Source organism: Pleurodeles waltl, chromosome 12 (assembly GCF_031143425.1).
Source record: "Pleurodeles waltl isolate 20211129_DDA chromosome 12, aPleWal1.hap1.20221129, whole genome shotgun sequence".
NCBI classification, from domain to species: Eukaryota; Metazoa; Chordata; class Amphibia; order Caudata; family Salamandridae; genus Pleurodeles; species Pleurodeles waltl.
The window spans coordinates 672,631,262-672,650,862 of NC_090451.1; the positions used below are offsets into that span (position 1 = coordinate 672,631,262).

The 19,601-nt window shown below is 44.8% G+C and overlaps 1 protein-coding gene across 1 annotated transcript in view; it reads left to right on the forward strand.

The window, feature by feature from the left end:
* The first annotated feature begins 14,641 nt into the window (after positions 1 to 14,641).
* Positions 14,642 to 19,601, forward strand: part of LOC138268699 (uncharacterized) — a 29,404-nt gene continuing 24,444 nt past the window's right edge. Inside the window, exon 1 of the mRNA XM_069218617.1 lies at positions 14,642 to 14,809. Coding sequence (XP_069074718.1) covers positions 14,752 to 14,809 — 58 coding nt within the window. The 5' untranslated portion in view covers positions 14,642 to 14,751. The remainder of the gene's footprint in view (positions 14,810 to 19,601) is intronic.

Here is a 19,601-nt window from a genome sequence, read left to right on the forward strand (position 1 = left end):
AAGTTTGCAGTTGCATGCAGGATTTTGCATATTGTGGTGGACTGAGGTAAGATTCATATTCACGTGGTCAGTGGCAGTCATGTATGTTGAAGAATTTCAGGGTTTGCGAAGTAGTGGCTCGCAAGTGTGGAATGGGTGTGGTGAACAAAGTATATTGTGGTGCAGCCTTGCACAAGAAGGTCTAAAATGAAAAAAGAGGAATGAGGACACTGAGCACTACATGAAGTACGGAGTTACAAAATAATTTAGCTTCCATATATGTGTATGATGGTTGCATATGCATTTTGGAATAGTTAGTTTTAAATCTAGAGAGAACACCAGTAGTGACTTTTCCAAATGAAAAAAGTTCTTGAAGAAAGCAGATTATTATGTGGGGTGGGTGGTTGCCCGCCTCAAGGGATAATAAGACTAACTTCTCAGGGTGATCGCCAAAGTGACTAAATTAATCTGAGTGCAAAACTTTGAGGCCAAAAGCTATCAGCTGACGTTCCTACGCCCTGAATTTTGTAAAATCTCACAAAGGTGTAAGGAGTTGCCCAGGTCCCTGCACTACAGATCTTACGTTTATATTCATCTCAAAAACCTCTTGTTGATAAGCCCTGGATCTTACAAGGAAGATGAACCTTAGAAGTCTCATAAGAGAAGGAGATGGTTTCTCTGACCCACATACTTCTGGAAATGCCAGATGCTTTGCTAAACTGGTTAACTTCACCAGATGCCAGAAACAGATGATCTGCCCTCCTGACAACCTTTGCACGGTCTAAATATAGCAAAATTACTCTCCTCACACACAAAGAGTGAAGCAAGTTTTCCTCCTGTCATGATGGATTAGAAAAAAGGGGAGAACAATGTCCTGATCTCTATGAGGCAAACAAGAAACCTTATCAAGAAACCTGGAGCAGTTATTAGCATAATTCTTTCCTCCAAAATCCCAAACCTGGGGGATTTAAACAATAATGAACCCAAATCTTCAATTGTCCTGCCTGAAGTGATTGCAACAAGAAAATTCACCTTTGAAGTAAGCCAGTTAAAATCTACCATGGATAATGGCTCAAAGCAAAAACCTTGCAAGGGCTTAAGGACAAAAAAGAAATACCACAGAGGAAACAATGGTGTATGAAGGATATAGAAATTGAGAAACTTCTCAGACGTTTACATCCCAGATGCCCTTCCTTCCCTCCCCTCCCCAATGCTCTTTAAAGGCTCATAAAGGCTCATATCACTGTACATTGAGCTCTTAATGTTGCTACTGGTAAACCTTCTTTGTGGTCATCCAACACAAATTGCAGACCCACCCCAATCTCACAATCTGTAGGCGAACTACAGAAAATCAATCCACGCCTTTAATCCTGTTTCTGTGTGGGGGATTACATTAGTAGTAGTTAGGTGGGATTTTTAGTGGGAGAGGGTTATGTGAATTCACGCACTGGTTGGCGGTTATAAAAGATGAGGTACAGGGGATCAGGTTTTGTTAGGTTTCAGGGTTATGACTTTTAAAGGAGAGGTTGGTGATCTTTAAAATGAAGTGTGGGCAATTTGCAGAGATACAATAATAGGGATTAAGGAAAACATGGGAGTGGCATAGAGTAGGCTGTGCTCAAAGGATGGAGACATGCAGAGGATGGAAAGGAAGGAGAGATTAATTTGCCAGAAAAAGAAGAGTCAACAGTTGGAAGTTTAAAGTCAAGGTCTGTTTTCATGCAAGAAATATTGTGGAGGTTTTCAGAGATAGCGTGCAAAACTGTAGAAGGCAATATTATTTGCATGTGTTACAACACCCTTGTATGGCATGAGAACCCCTGCATGCACACACCACCATCACCCACGGGGTAGCTACAGTTATAAAAAAATATAGTTTTATTTTCGCATAAAATCTGATAGAAGGAAAATGCAAAAACAGGAATGTTGCATTTTGAATGTTGGTACTGGAGATTCTCCTCTCTTTCTCTCTCTGATGATCAGGGTAGGATAAAGGAGAATATTGTTTGTTTTAGCGAGTTTTTGTGAAGTTATGCTTCTCAGGGCAGGTTTCGCTGGGCCTATCTCCAATCTGGAGCACCCACAACATAGACACAATGAAGTGTGAGATGTTGTGCAGGGCTGTCATTCAGCCTTCCTGTGGTAGTAATCACACACACAAAAGGAAAGGCTCTGTCTAGAAACTTAATCGCATCAGCAATTGAAACTGTAATCCCATCTCTCACGTTTCCCATCTACTAAACCTGCAGTTCTCAGGAAGTAGAAGTAATCAGCAGTCCCTTCTAGGGAGACCCTCATTTATTTTTTAAGGGTTCTCTGTCTCAATCTTCCCTCACATCAGTGTCTAGTCTCCATCCTCAAGCCATAGGAATGCAGGCACTGCAGTGTCTATGTGTGCAGTTTTAAACTGCCAATTTGACTTGGCAAGTATACCCACTTGCCAGGCATAAACCTTCCCTTTTACTACATGTCAGTCACCCCTAAGGTAGGCCCTAGGTAGCCCCAGGGCAGGGTGCAGTGTATGTTTAAGGTAGGACATATACTAGTGTGTTTTATATGTCCTTACAGTGAAATACTGCCAAATTCGGGTTTCACTGTGTAAGGCCTATCTCTCTCAAAAGGTAACATGGTGGTTGCCTTTAAATATCCTTAGAGCGCAGATTCCCTTTGAGAGCAGATATAAATGTGGAGTTTAGGGTCACTGAACTCACAATTTAAAAATACATCTTTTAGTGAAGTTGTTTTTTAAATTGTCTGTTTGAAAATGCCACTTTTAGAAAGTAGGCATTTTCTTGCTTAAACCATTCTGTGACTCTGCCTGTTTGTGGATTGTCTGTCTGGGTCAGTTTGACAGTTGAGCTTTTTTGCACCCCTCTAGACAGCAACACAAAGGGGGTGGAGGTGTAGCCTGCATATCCTGATGAGCCATCTGTGCTAGAGGGGAGGGAGGAGTGGTCACTCACATCTGAAAGGTCTGTGCCTGCCCTCCCACAATGCAGTCTCCAACCCCCTGGTGTGTGTCTAGGGCCTGGCCTGGACCAGGAAGGATCTCACAAACACTTGAGACTTTGCTTTGAAGTTTGCCAACTTCAAAGGCAGAAAGGGGTATAAGAAGACCCAAAACCCCAGACTTTTAGAATCTTTCTGGAATCAAGAGGAACCTCTGCCCAGGAGAAGAGCTGAAGGAGGAATACTGTCTCTTTGCTGTGTTGCTTTGCTGGACTGGCCTGCAGTTGCTGCTTCTGCCTGAAAAGTGCTGTGTGTCTTGCTTGAAAAAGTTCTCCAAGGGCTTGGAGTAGAGCTTTCCTCCTGTTGGAAGTCACAGGGACACAAAAGACTTAAGTTTCCTCGGCCTGCAGCACTGGGAACTGTGTGTTTTGTGCTGTTCAAGAGAAGAAACCACTGTGATGCCACCAACAATGCCGTTGGCCTGCACTGTGACCTGCCGATTCCTCACTGCCCGCTTCGCACCGCGACCCTGGTCTCACCAACGTCGTCATCAGACAACTTCACCAAGCCGCTGCTCTCACCGTAACCTGTGGGCCCTGCACTCCAGCATCGCCTGCTCACACCGCAGCCTGGGCAGCCCCGACTTCGCCGCTCCTGCTGACACCGGCACCGCTGCCTGCAACATGGCCTGTGGACACCGCTTGTGAGATACACGAAGCACCTTCCCGTCCCGCACCACAGCCCCGTTCCATCAACGTCAGCATCATCACCTCCAGTGTCGTCACCAGGCATCCCTGCCCGCACAGTGGCCTGTGGACACCGCTCGTGAGGATCACGAAGCACCGTCCCGCACCGTTGGCTTAGGCCTGCCGACATCGCTTCAGCAATGATGACACCACTGCCTGCACTGTGACCTGGTGACACCGCACGTCACACCGCCCCACTGCACACCGCAGCCCTGGTCTCACCGATGCCGCTGGACGTCTTCACTGAGCCGCTGCCTGCACCGCGACCTGGGGGCATTGCATCGTCCTGCTTTGCACCGCAGCCCCGATGCCATCCACGCCAGCGCTCCTGACTTCATCAGCCCAGGGTTCGATCCACAAGGCGTGTGACTTCAAGGGCCTGACGACTCCCGCACTGACTCTGGAACAGACACCGCGATGTCAGAGAGCTCTCCGGAGTTCACTGTGAGGATCGCGACGCCCTGCAATCCCAAAGGTACTGTTTGCGGGACTTACGGACACCGTAGCTGGCCCGAGATGCCGCGGCTGGCCTTAACTGTTGGTTTTGTTAATCACGACGCCGTGATAGACCCAGGTGGAGCTATCGACTCCAAGGAACTGTATTTTTGAGTAAATCTTGCAGAGTTCATATATGGATTACTGTATGGTGGATTTTTATCGTATTTGGTCTTGTTTTATATGGGTAAATATTGGCTATTTTTCTAAAACTGGTGGTCCTTTTGTAGTGTTTTCATTTATTACTGTGTGTTATGTGCAACAGCTTTACACATTGCTTCTGAGATAAGCCTGACTGCTCGTGCCAAGCTACCAAGGAGGTGAGCAGGGGTTATCTGAGCGGGTATCTCCCTTATCCTGACTAGAGTGAGGGTCCCTACTTGGATAGGGTGCAAACCGACTGCCAACTAGAGACCCCATTTCTAACAAACAATAAGATGTGGAACAAAGAAATTGAATACATTTAGTTAATCACAGATGAAACAACATCAATTTTCTCGGAGAGCCCTGAATCAGACACATATGCATAACTTACATGCAAAAATGTGGAAAAACATACAAAATAGATTTGGATAATATCTGGCTAAGGTGCTAATAAAAGTAGTATCTGGTAGCTGAAAAGAGAGAACACGAATCACGAATGCACATTTTTACCTCTCCTCAATGGAAAGGCACAGAATACAGTGATGACATCATCAGCAGAGCATCTTGAGTCTTCATGCAGGATTTGGGACAGGGGAAACAGTTCAGCAAGGTTGGACTTTGGAGTAACTGAACCATTTAAGAAAACAGCAAAGTCATTGCATAAGAATAGGTGCAGCTGGAAACTGGAACAGGCTCTCTCATGAGAACTGGGAAGAAGTCCGAATTACATCACCTTTATCACTACTATATCAAACCCTGGAAAAAGTAATTAGCTAGCTTACTATTGGACAGTTTATGAGTTGGTTTAAGACAGAACCAATAGGTTTTCTATGCATCTCCCAAAGTATCTTTCTTCATTTTGTCCTTCAACGATTGGTCCATCTTCCTTCCGGCCAGTCAGCAGGAAATACAAATGTAGCAGGTTATTCATTCAAACTGAGGATCATTGTTCTATGATACATTTTATCTCGTTCACAGGAAGAATTGACTACAATAAAGTTACATCATTGAGTTGAGAACTTTCCCACCGAATGCAGATTTTACATGATGTTGAAATCCATTCATGATACAATTGTAATATTTTTATGCAAGATCAGCAAGACAATACAATGGGCGGTTGTCTGGTGAGGCTATGGGAACAGAAAGCATTTTGCAACATCATTTTGAAATGCTGAGTTATCTTTAGGCCCCTGTGTGTAGGCCTTCCGTTAGTAAAACATGAAATTTATTAAACTAATATAAAACTGATATAAAACATGAAAAATATATGCGTTGACATTCATTATTATTAATTATATTGCTTATTATGCAATTAAAGTAGAATTTAAGTGCATTGATTTTGCCAATTAAAATATAAACTGCACAATTAAACTCCCAAGTGACATTGTTGGCAGTTTAAAAACAGAAATTGCCAACTAACATGTTGCAATGGCTCAGTGAGCTGGATGCTTCTCGCTGGCAAAATGGGGTGTCTTGGCAATCCTGAGTTTCAGTCCCAGCCAGGTAGACTTATTTTTCTATCCTTCTGTCATCAGTCATTCCAGTACTATATATTGGGTAACAGTGCCATATGTCATTTACAGTGCTGAGAAACAGCAGAATGGGGTAAAATTTACATTAAACATATTATTAATGGGAAACCATGCATTGCGGCTTTTCTGTCTGGACTGTACTGAGTGCGTGTAATTCACTCTCAACAGTCCTTAGAGCTGCATGTCTAGACACCGAGAATGCGGTACTCTGCTTTCTTTTTGCTGATTCATAGTCGGTCCAGCTAAAAAACATGAAGTCTCCAAGTCCCAAAATGCAGTGATCTCTTGAATGAAAGCCTGCAGCTTACTAAAATGTAAAGGCCTCACAATTTTCTATAAAGCCCTGTTCCTCAGATCACCTTCCTTGCGGGCCAATACATTTTCTTTCTAGCCACCATCACACTCCCAGAGATTGGCAAACCAGTTCCTGCTTGCCACCACTAGAACCAAAATTGGTCATTTATGGACTCTCTGCTTTTTCTTCAGGGGAAACCAATGCACTTCGTTTTAGAATCAGCTGAAAACCTCCTTTGAGAGTTTGCTTCTGAAAAAACAAAAAATGTGGGGCCCTGCGCCCTACCAGGCTGCAGCCTCGCACCTAACATTTATTTTTACCAGTGAATGTACCAATATCACCACCTGGTCAGGGTAGGACCAGGACACAAGTGGACAGTGTCCACCCACTATTTCCACAGGGTGGATGCCGTCCACCGTGTCAAGAAGTTGGGCCCCACAGAAATATGCCAAACTTGTCCCGGAGTAATTTTCAGGCACTGGAACACGTTCAGCTGCACCTGCACGTGGTCTGCTTCCATTCCCAGCAGCAACGTGCAGGCAGCCAGTGGGCTTTTTAGGTTGAGCGCGAAAGCGCTCTGACGTGTTGTAATCTATCTGTGGGCTTTTAACCATGCCCATCACTATCACTCGTTCGTGGGCTTGCCTTTCAAAAATCCTTTCTAATCATTGGTAAATGCTTTACGCTTGTCCCTCCTTGGGGCAGTTTTGTTCCCGCCTTGGCCATCGAGCCTGTTACATGGATACTTGCACATTTGCTGATGCGTTTGACTGCGAGCGAACTTCATTTTCCTTTTGTGTCTCACCTTCGCGCTCATGCTCATGGCGGCCGTGGCACTTTTTATATGTTATTGTTGTCACTTCCTTTGCTTCAGAGCTGGGAAAATCTTTCTTGAGTAGCCATAGACTTTAGAAATGTATTGATTGATTGAACTGCAGCCGGTCCCTTGGAGGCTGTGAGCACCAGTTGCCAGCAAAATATTCATGTGTGACTACACCTCCTCTTGAGAATCTCTGATTTTTAGTTGGCACTGCCATGGTGACCATTTGTGCGCCTTTGCCCCCTTATTAGAATATAGCATTTGCTGCTTTAGAAGAAGAGACAGCCACAATGAAGACAGTTATGGAAGCGCAAGCACCTGTAGAAGTCCTTTTCATTTCCCAGGTGGGCCTCTCTGTGCAGTAGTGCCATGGGATAGGGGTGCAAGATCCCATCTCTGGGCTGCCAGCAGAATTGTCACTCTCTGCACCTCAGAAGAAGAGAGCATTGGGAGAGCAGATCAGCTGGCCTGCTAGCCAGGTGCTGATATTTATCAGGGGTGTTGGAGCCAACCAGGCTGTGGAAAGGTTGGGACCAGTCCACACAAAGAGCATGCCGGTGCCCCACAACTGGAAGCAGTGTACATCCCTTTCAGAAAGCATCCAGTGCAACACCCTAGCTCGCGTCTGGAGATGCAAGCCCAATGCAAACATTTGAAGCTGAGTAATATTAATGTATCAACAATGAGTTTAAGGCTCCCTACTAAACATCTGTGTCTCTTAGGAAGACTATATTAATGTTTGCAAATGTATGATGTAATTTGTAGGCCTGCCTTCACTATGGTTCTAGGTCTCCCTGTGTGAAGACCTGATGTCACGTTAAAGCATGTAGGGTGATGCTTTCATTAATGTGAAATAGTTAAAGGCTTGAGGCCTCTATTTCTAATGGTGAAACACATGACAATGCCTGTGGGCCTAACCTTGTGTATTGTGGAAACCCTTGCATTAGGCTTATATGGGGCTATTGTTGGTTCTAAAGGTTGGGGTCTACTATTGGCAGATTGCCCCAGGGTACCTTGCAGGTAACAGAAACAGATTTGGATTAGGGGGTTAGTTGCCCCTGTGATATTTCTTCGGTGCACCTGATATGCACTATTGGGTGTTCCACAAGGCCTTCTTTAGGAGGAGTTTTAAATCGCAATTCCACATGAAATCTAGTAAATATGTCTAATTTGCTTGTAGCATTTAGTTATATGTGCACTAAGATACTTTCCCTTTTTGAGTGTTATCATTGAGGGTTGATGATTGATGAGCTTCTCGCCCAAAGCACCTCTGGGTCAACCTTAGACCGCTCTACTTTCCTAAACTGAGAGTCAGTTTCATAAAGGGGGTACTTGGTCCTACTTAAGGGTCTGCATTATGGAGCCTCCAGGACACCAGAGATGAAAGGCCCTGTCAGCACAGTTGAGACCCAATGAATTCTGGTTGCTCCAGGACCTTCTAGACTGAATTGCTTACAATAATTAGTTCACTTTTTTCCATGTTTGCATTACTGGGGCAATCCCACACTTGACTCCAAACACTTCCCCACATTAACTCTTAGAGGATCAGACACTTTTTCTTCCTATTAACCAAAATGAACCGTTATGTAACAAAAACAAGTCAATGTCATTTCAACGCTGTCTAGACTAGTGGTTCCCAACCTTTTGACTTCTGTGGACCCCCACTTTATCAATACTGAAACCCCCACTGAATCATTTTTGGAAAGTGGGGACCCCCCCCCACTGAGTCATTACTCAAAGCTGGGAACCTAATCTGTTAAAATGATTAATTTTTCTAAGCAGTCGTGGACCCCTTGAGGAGGCTTTACGGACCCCCAGACCACAGGTTGGGAACCACTGGTCTAGACTATTCATAAATGATTTTCAAAGCAAATAATGGGAGAATTGTTGTGTTAAAAAAGAATGCAGGGGATTTTACATAAGCCGCTATTCTTAGCCCTTCTTGCAGATCCCAAAAGCGTGCACAAATGGCCAGTATTGTTGTATGGAAAAGTGGCAACCTTATTGTTCTTCTTTTATTCATTTGTTCTGTTTTTTTAAATATTTTAGAATTTGAAATATCACTTCAGGAGTTGTAATTTAAGTCAAAGTGTGTGTGACCAGGGTCGAACTGGCCTATGGGGCAGTGCCTGATGGGCTGGTCTGACAGGTCGGTGTGTGGCCATTTCTTTGTGTGTTTGTGGACCCCTTTTATGGTCTTCTGGGCTAATATTTACTGTTAATTTTGCTGATGCAAAAACAATTATTACCTACAGCAAACTCTAATCCATGCAGTCTTCCATACCTTGCAAATCACGTATACAGCCTGTCTTTACAAGTCCACAACTGCCTCAATTTGCAAGCATATGCCACTTGTTTAAATTTCTAATTCATTAATGTGGGCTCATTTTAGTTTGGTGCCCTGGCCTATTTTCTGTCCTAGTCTGACCCTGTGTGTGACCACAGATGCCAACTTCTTTAGGGCACCAGGGCTCAAACCCCAGCAGTGATACAGGCCAAGGTCTGGTGGGAGTGCACCTAAGTCTGGCCTTTGCATGGAAACAGCTGCACCAGCAGTGAGCTTTATGTTCATCTGTCTCTTCTGAAGCATTCAGTTGCTGCTGCTACAGAGCTGACCTCAGGAGAGAGAGGGGTGCATGAGGCTGTGACATAAAGCCCACACCCCAGGAGTGCGCTTACAGTGGTGACAGTAAGATTATTAGCAAGCCCCACGAGTTCACAAGCGACGGAATTAAATTTGCAGATGAAATGCATTCTCTGGCCTTCCACCGCTTCACTGAATGAACCTCTGATTTTTGCAAATGACAAAGGCCGAAAATCACAAACTGACACTTAATTTTTGAAGATTTTTACATACTCGCGAAGTGGCCCTTTGTGCTATGTGATGCCATAAGCCAGTCCTGGCTTTCGAAGCAGCACAATGCTGCATCCTGGGACTTGTAGTTTTTCCCTCCATTGTGACTAGGAATTAAAAAAAACAGCCTGCAAAAATGCTGCCGCCTAACAGGCCAGAATGCCTGAAAGAGTCACGCATGACATAACTTCACTTGGATGGAATGCTCCTATAGTTTACAAAGTGCTCTAGTCCTTTTCCAAAACCATTATTACTCGTCCCTCCTGAAAAAACAAATAGAAACCATGTTCACTTCTTTCACGGAAGTGCACTTTACACCCACACCATGCCATTTATTTGCCTTCTCAGTAACATATATAGAATTGTTTTGCCCCGTTTCCCTAGATGCAGCAATGCAAGCCTTTCTGACAATGCAAGTTGTTCGGATAAATGAGTGTGTGTGAGAATGAGTGTGTGAGAGCATGTTAGTGTTTTAGAATGATTGTAAGAGTATGTTTGCGTGTTGTATCTTTATGAATGTGCTGCTGGACCTGGCATACTGGAGATAATTTTTGACACGTGGCACCATGACGAATGCCTTGCACCTCCATACTGTATGCGATTCTCGGCATTGGGGTGCACCCATGACAAACGTCTTCCCCTAGTATTCTGCAGGTAATTCCTAACATACGGGCTGAACTATTTGCAGATTGTGAAGATAACTGAGTCAGCCACTAGGGACGGCTAGGCGTCCTTGGTGCCCCGTGAAAGTACTGGCACAGTTCACAAGTGCCCTTTCCGGGACCAGGGCTTCTTAGCAAACCTATGTGATTGTTTGATCCGTTCTCTGCTGCCTCCCTAGTCCAAAGAGCTCGGGCTCACTGAATCTGCTTGCTTGGCAATACCAGCTACCACTGGTGACTGGAAGGGAGCAGAGGAGGCCGTGTGTGTGCAGAAGGGGCTGGAGCAGAGACTAAGGCAATGTAATTACCAGCATTGTCCCATTTTAGGATGGATACACCTGTTTACATCTCAGAAGTGCATAGGCCCACCTCAGTCCCGCCCTACCTGTAATTCTTTACAATTTATATTCAAAATTAGATAGTTTCATTCAAGAAACACAATAATTGTATGAAACTAGCACCCTTGTGTTTGACTTGATTTTGCACCATGCCATCGAATCTGCTCAGTTCTCCTCTAGAATTTGCAGAACTGGTGAGCTTCGCATTTCGAGCTGTCCTACCCCTGTTCTCCCAGGGGCTCGCTCCAGTACAGCAGGAAACAGCTTACGACACTGACGCCAGCTCATAATTGGGCCTGCGGCAGTGCTTAGGGTGCAACAGCACCCGTCGCGCTGTTCACTGTCTGCTTTGAACAGCACGACGGGGCAGGACATGTGGCCCCCTGCACCCCGTCTCTGTCAGCCTTTACATGGCGGGGCTACCGCCATGTAATCGCCGGTGGAGAAGGGACTCGTAATCCCCTGGGCAGCGCTGCTTGCAGTGCTGCCCTGGCGGAGTAGGACCGCCTGCACCACTAGCCCCTCCTGTGGAGGAAAACTGGTGGTCTAACTGTTCCGCAACCGCCACGGGCGTAATGTGGCTGCCAGACCGCCACATTGGTGGCGGTCTGACTGCCACTGGAGCCCTGGCAGTCTTAAGACCACAAGGGTCATAATGAGGGCCAAAGTTTTGGAAATTAGCCACCCCCACTAAAAACATAAGGATTGAGGAAATCCAGGGGCCACACAAAGTGGCAGGAACATGGTAAGGTTGTGGCATGTTGCCAGTGTTGCATTTGGAGCACACTTGCAAATATCTTGCTGAAGCATGCTGTAGTAGAGCACTGGCACTTACATACTGTATATTTCCATTGAAATGTGCCCAGACATGCAGTTTTACTGATAAACCTATGCAGCGCAGAAAGGATGATTGTGGGAATCGGGTTTTAGTGACTATTCTTTGCACATCACTATGTAAAGTGTATAGATTTGTTTCAATCCTATTAAAACAAGAAACATTTGCATCATTTGTGCTTCCATAATTTCTGATATAGTTGCACAGTTCATATACAGGTATTTACATTTTTGTGTTAAAAAAGTAACATTGTACAGCTTTTTCTTTCAAACACCCAGTATCCCAGCAAGGTTAAGGCACAGTACACCTTAAAAAAAAGTCCTCTCGCTTTCCATCAGAGAAAGAAAAGTAAACACCAATGCTATGTTAAAAGAATAAGTAGCAATTTGTCAGAAGACACGGCCTGACCTTTGACCTCTGTCTTTGAACTCTGAGCAGTGCAACAAGATAACAAAAATTAAAGGCATCTTTAGTGCTCATTCACCTTCTGAACCCCAGCATCGATATTTTGAGGGTGCTGTAGCACCCCCAACACAGTAGTGCTGGAACAATTTAAAGAGTGAAGATGAAGGCATAAAATGCCAGCTCTATAAAACCATTTATTTTTATTTTTAGTGTCAGTAGTGAACTAGTCAATTCCTTCAGTGGGTACAAGATTCGAGTAAACATTTTTTTTTCCAAAATAGTATTCAGGGAAGCATTATAAAGTAAATATAACCAAATTCATCTGTTATATAGAGGGATGTCCCTTGCGGTGCTAACATTCTTTCTTGAAATTGAATATTTGTGCTAAGTTGTTAGCAAAACTGCTAGTAGCGAACTGGCTCTGGGTCTTACATAACAGTCAAAATGTTGTCCAGCTGAGAAAATACTGATGCACAAACTAATGCATGCAGTGTATATGATGCCAGCAGGAATGCAGTAATTTCATTTTAAAAACACACACACACAAAATAGGGATTTGAGTGCCACAATAAAAACTACCATCAGAAATACTGTGCTCCCAGTACATTGAATGCCATAAATAGCGCTGTGAAACGGAACAGTGGCACTAAGAATACATCACCATGGATGGAGAATGCTGTTCAAAATATTGGACTATGCCCATGGAATATTAGGACAAAGAATACGCCTCAGAACAGTGTTTAGAAGAATGAAGCCCTCGTGAATGCCATCTGCTGAAATGCAGACAATTGTTGTCAGTACTTGTAGCATAAATTCCAACAATGCAGCCTTGTTAGCTGAAAGTAACTAGAGCAGGAGTGTCCAGTGTATATCCTGGAGAGACTCATTCATGCCAGATTTTCAGGACCAGCCTCGCCATGTAAATGATTTGCATTTCATCTATTTCCATGTAAATGTATCTTATGTGGTGACCCTGAAAATCTTAGTTCGAAATGTGTCCCCTTTACCTAGGTTGGACACCTTTGATTCAGAGTAATAGTAAAAAGCTCGCTATTCGGTTAAGATATTTAGATATTAGTTTCATCTGTTCATTATACCTTAATAGGGCTGGACTTAAGTGATCAATCACTGTAGACTTTTTTTTGCTAAATTTCTATTGCTGTTTGACTGTCCAAGAAATGATTACGCCCACTACAAATCGCAGTCTTAAACAAATAGAGCAACTCACAGTCTTCACAACTTTCAGCACAATTTAAATCCGTCTGACTTGTGAGCAAATGAGCAATGGCTACCCTATGTTTTATTAGGGGTACCTGGGAAGGATAGACTGTGAAAATAAAAGTAAATTAAAAAAAGAAATTCTATTTTCTACTCCTCCTTTTTCATACCATCAGCAGGGGATAGCCTTGCATATTATACACTTAAGCATTTTTCCTCGGAAATCCACAACTTAAGTCTATAAAAGCATGTTTTTTGTGAATTGTCCAAACCTTAACTTAAGAGCACTAGAAGGTGGGCATTGTTTATTGAGTAAACCCTCTCTGTTTTTGTAACCCCTCCTCATACCATCTCCGATAATCTTAAAATTGAAGTTTTTTTATAGTTTGCACAATATAAATATACTCAGTCAATGGATCGCTGTGTTAGGAGGACGCCTGAACGTGGGGTGGACACCTAACACGCACCTAAGTGGATGGTCTCTCAGTGGGTTACTGTACCTGCTGCAGCAACCAGGTCATACCTTGAATAGATGGAATGGCCACTTCAGCCTGTTGCAATAACACAGTATGGAACGGCCTAACAAAGGACACTATAGCGCAGCAGCTTGCAGTGTAAAGAGTGAACAAATTGCAAGATCAACATATTGAAAGAAACTCAGTATGTAGGAATTAAAGTAATTTATATTCCTACCAAATACACATTCGATGTGGCCATGGTGTTACCGTTCATTCTCATTTTGGGGTGCACAGCTGTGTAAGTCTGGACGAGAGAGGCATGTTTCAAAAAAGAGCATGATAAATTGGACAGGTGCTATTCTTGTGTGCATCACACAAAGACCTGTTCTCACATCACAGTAAAGCATGCTTGGGTACTACCCCACACGTGTGCAGCCACTAATAATGAGATATTTTACAATATTTGAAAAACTGTTGAAATGAAGCTCGCGCGTTTTATTTTCTCCTTTTGGGGGCGGGTGGGCAGGAAAGTTTTACAGCCTCCCAACTTGTCGCGAACTAAAGTTCAATACACTAATTAACTTCGCGTTTCAGACACATCCATGTGTTTGAAAAACAGATAAATCAGTAATTTGCCGAAAAAAAGTACTTCTCTGTGCTTAATCAGGAACATTTGACTCTTTATGGCTCAGGTTGCATAACAAAACACCTGAGAGGGCCTCATTTTGCCCATTCATTCCCCCATGAACTCCGCTCAGGTGCACCCACGCTGCACCCCTCCTCCCAGCGCTATGCTTCCTCGGCCCGCACAGACCCTGCAGTCTGCGCCCTCCCCGAGCCCGCGGCACCTCTCCCGCGGACACCCACGCACACAGGCCCCGCTCCCCTCGGCTCTAGGCCTCCGCCTCCTTCCTGTGTCTTTCAGCCCAACAACGGAAGCCCGAGGGGGCAGAAACCTCAACTGGGCCGGAGGCACCAGGCGCTGACGGGGCGCTGCGGCCCCCGCCCCGGCTCAGTCGCCATGGCACGGCTGGTGTGGCCGGCGGCCCTGTTGCTGCTCCTGGCCTCCACGGACACGGGTAAGGCGAAGCTCGGAGTGTCGGCGGTGATTGGGGATGGATGCCAGGCCGTGAGTGAACGCCCTTGCTGATGCACGAGTCTGCGGTAGCCCGGCGGGTTCATGCACCTCCATGTTCATGCTTGTGGGGCTAGTCTCTAGCCAGCCTGAAGGTCACAACGTGGAATGCCCGAATCGGGCCTTCAGCCTGCCAAAGCTGAGAAAACAGGGCACAAGTCCTGAAAAAAGAAGTGGGGGGAGTAACTGAGTTCAGGCAGTATGCAGGTGACATCATGGCAGTGGCATCACAGCCCATGACTTCACAGAAAGGGACATTACAAGAAGTGACATCAGATCTTAAGACCGCAGACATATGTTTAGCAGGGGTACCATGACTACAATTGAGTCCCTTACAACTTTTAACAAATGAGATTGTGCATCAGGATGTGCTATAAAAGTGATTCAACCCCAATGCAAAATCTGGGCCTCAACATATATATATATATTTTTTTTTTTAAAAACCAAAACAAATTGGCAACAAGGAGAAACCTAGTAGAAAATCTGTTCTGCTTAATGGGTTGCAAACTCTGCATTTTAAAATATCTTGTGGGGTTCAGGCACCTGCTGCAGAGATCTTTGTGTCAACCAAATCTCAGGGAATGATAATGACAAGATAACTCGGAAGGTTAAGGATTTCGCTGGAGAGATCTGTGTTTTGTGTAGTCCGAATTTTGAATTAAGTACCACAGATGGTGCATAGAGGTGCAAAGCACGATTTAACACGGGTATGACATATTCTGTATTTTATGTAAATGGGTAAGTGGACTACAGTTTTTAACACAGAGAGATCTTTTTGTTACTTGCAGTCCATCAATTATTCTGTCAATGTATAATGTGTAGATGTGATATAATGTGTTCTGGCTCCCTGCATTTGGAAGAGCAGAGCTATAGTGCTATAAAGGAAACAAAACAAAATAATGGCATTTACATTGGTATTTGTGTAAACACTGGGACAGACCAACACATCCGACATTGTTACAGTGCATGCATACCTCTTACATACAGGGAGTGATCAAAGTCAAACACATGCCTCGCTTATGTACCTATGAAGTGATAAGCTGTGGGATTTTGTTTCCCCTCCATTACACTTGCAGCTAGCTGTGAGGCTCAAAATAGCTCCCAGCCAGGATACTTTAACAAAAGGAGGCCTGATGGGCCCTTAACTTTGGCCTTTGTTATGAGCCAAGCTGGAATCTGATTGGCCCCCTCCCCGCCTGAGTTGTTGTTGCTGGGACAATGCAGTAGCGCTGGTGAATGTTGACAGCCATTAAACCCAGTTTTGGCTGTGTTTGGGGGTGTAGGATACCTCCGAACTGGGGGTTGCAGAGTGTGTGATATGTGGTATGGATGGTGTGATAAAAGTGAGAGTGAAAAGGAAGGGACACAAGGGGTTGTGTTTTTTAGGACTAATTAGTGACATCGTAAAAATCGACATTTTGATAAATGTGGTTTAATTTTGTGCTAATTATTTTAATGTTTGTGTCTTTTTGATAATATACAAATGCAGAAGGGATGAAATAAACACCATGAAATTTGATAAATGAGAAAAAAAAATGATGATGTGTGTAAGATGATACAGCGAGTACGTTGGGTCTGTCCACTTCGGATTAATTTCCACTGTAATATTTGAGCTAGGCAAGTGAGGTCATTTGCTTTGTCGCTGCTAAATGTGTCCAGGTGTCTGAAAAGTACACTATGACAAGGTTAGCATATTTTTTGGGGCCCAACCACCCTCTTGGCAGAATAGAGAAAAGAGTGAGTGGACTCTCGACCTTCGTGTAACCTTGACTTGTGTCCTGCTGAACAACATCCATTTCCTTAATAAGAACACTTTCTGTCTGGTTAAGTGCCAAGAGACAAACTAGTTAGTCATATATGCTATATATATGGCTTGCTTAGGTCTGAGCGCATAGATTACATTCTACTCGGAGCTCACAGCACTTAAGCTATATCGTCTATTGCCACCCTGGCCTATCGCACGGCAGAGGTCCCTGCCCTCTAAGGTGAGTTGTTGTAATCATCTGTGTGCTTCAGAACAGGCCTGTTTTGATGCAAGAGGGTGTGTTGGTGCAGCGTTCAAACAAACATAAACTAATTTTTTTCTTACAACCGGTCCTTTAGCTACCTGGCAACTGAGTGGTGCAAATTGTTCTACCAGTGGGGTAAATAAATAGTTATTTTTTATTATGAACCTACGGCAAACCCAGTCTCTCCATATTTGGTGTAGAGTCTCGCTACATGGACACCACATGTGGGCACACATTCACAATTGCCCTCCCAGTACCTTCATTCCGGCAGGGGATTAGAATAATGGATCAGTATGGCACCTGGGGTCTGCTAATTCTCATGCTGTGCTCCGAAGGCTACCATTGCGTGGTCCGCACCGTTTCCAGGCATTGGAGCTCTTCCTCCGTTTAGGTCAAAAGTAGAGGGTGTGCTTGTGGGTGGCCTCGAAAGATTATGTGATGGCTCCCCTATTCCCTTACTAAGAAACCTTGGGCTCCATCGAGCCACGAGGATACCAGAAGAGGCCACCAGCATCCACCGTGAGCCAAGGTACCGGACAGTCCAGTGGCCAGACCACACCTAGGGTTGCTGGTCCTGTGTGATGAACTAGAGGTCTGCCTACTTACTTCTCTCAACCTAGAGGCCGAGACACCACCTTCCCAGCTGGCCCTTAGTTACATGGTCCCTGTGTGTGGTTGGTGCCAAGCACACCTAAGAAATAATGGTATATGGTCAGCCCGGGCCCACTGTCCACCTATTCAATGCTTGTGCTGCCTCTGTGTCATTTCCCACTGATGAAGTGCAAATTACCATCCTACAAAGAGACTTACTGCTCCTCCGCAGCTCTCTTCAAACGATTATACCCAACTCATACAATACCATGGACCAGACATAGTCCAGATCACAGATTACTGTGGCCCTGACATAATCCACCTCGCAGAATACTGCCATAATCCAACTCACAGAATGCTGTGGATAAAACATAATCCAGCTCACAGCATACTGCCATAATGCAACTCACAGAATGCTGTGGCTAAAACATAATCCAGCTCACAGAATACTGCCACAATCCACCTCACAGAATATTGTGGCCCAGATATAATCCATCTCACAGAATACTGCCATAATTCACCTCACAGAATACTGTGGCCCACACATAATCCAACTCACAGAATATTGCCAAAATCCAACTCACAGGAAAGTGTCACGAAATAATCCAACTCACACAATATTGTGTCCAAAATATAATCAACTCACACAATACTGCCACAATCCAACTCATATAATACTGTGGCCCAGACATAATCCAACTCCCAGAATACTGTGGCCCAGACATAATCCAACTCCCAGAATACTGCCATAGTCCAACTCACAGAATACTGCCATAATCCAACTCAGAGAATACTGTGGCCCAGGTATAATCCAACTCACAGAATACCGACATAATCCAACTCACAGAATACGGTGGCTCAGACATAATCCAACTCACAGAATACTGTGGCGCAGACATAATCCAACTCACAGAATACTGCGTAACCCAACTCACAGAATTTCGTGGCCCAGAGATAATTAGGGCATGGCTGCTTGGCCCATGCAGCCCTCCACCCTGCCCACCCATTGCAAGGGAAAGCAGTGTTGGCAATGCCATCCTAGCTCAACCAAGAGCGCCATGTACATTAAATGCCCCAGTCACAGCTCGTGCACTCACACTGTAGTAAGGGGCTGCTTCATCCTCCCCTTTCAAACGTCGCCCAGACCCTTCGCCATCACACCGGTCACCGTAACACACCGGACACCCATAGATGTGTAATAAGTGTCAGTATCCTCTACCGACTGGCAGACTCCCTCAAACCTCTAAATACACACGCAGGCCAAGTTACCTGCACCAGACGCCACCTACATACATCTCTGGGTTGTATTTAACCGGGCACAATCCTAGCACTGTTGTTCCATCGTGTCCAGGCCTGACCCCTCATAGGAAGTCCAGGGGCGTAGCTTGGTTAGTAAGATTGGGGGGGGGGGGGTGAGCTTCAGATTTTCTAACAATCAATGTTAAAATAAATTTTACGACAAGCAGGGCGCGCTAGAGGGGCTAAAGGAGCAGTGGAATGCTGACTGGTAGGGGTCCTAAGTGCAAGAATCTACAATATTTTGTAAGATCATCATTTTTGAAGATTTTCAAAACAGGGAGAGCGTGTGTGTGCCTTTTTATTTGTGTGTCTGCTAATATTTTTGGTGAAATCCAATAGACACCTCACCATACCCGACTGAAAGCACAAGTACTGTGTATCAGAACATAGATTTATTAAGGGGACGGGGGTGTAAAACCCCAAACTCCCCTCGTGAAGCTACACTCCTGAGGAACTGACGTGTCCTTCTCAACATAACGGTCACTGAATGGGTGGACGGTCAGTCCGCCGCTTGCAACAACACAACCAGTATGAGATCACCATGTCCCTTACTAGCGACCCTTCCCTTCACTAAGAGGGTCGGGGCGTGTTTGTAACTAGGAAACAGCACCTGTGGCCGCAGGTAGGCCCCCAGCCCCCAGGGGCAGCCCCACGGCAGCATCAACGCTCGCCCCGCCTAACCAAAAGCAAAAAACGTACCACAGGCTGCAGATCTGTCACACCCCGAGTGGAAGGCAAACAACACATTAGAACGTTTACTAGAGATGAAAAAAAGGCGTTGCGTGGTTAAATGCCTCCCACCCCAAATCATTTTAGTTTTCGTTACAAGGCAAGTCA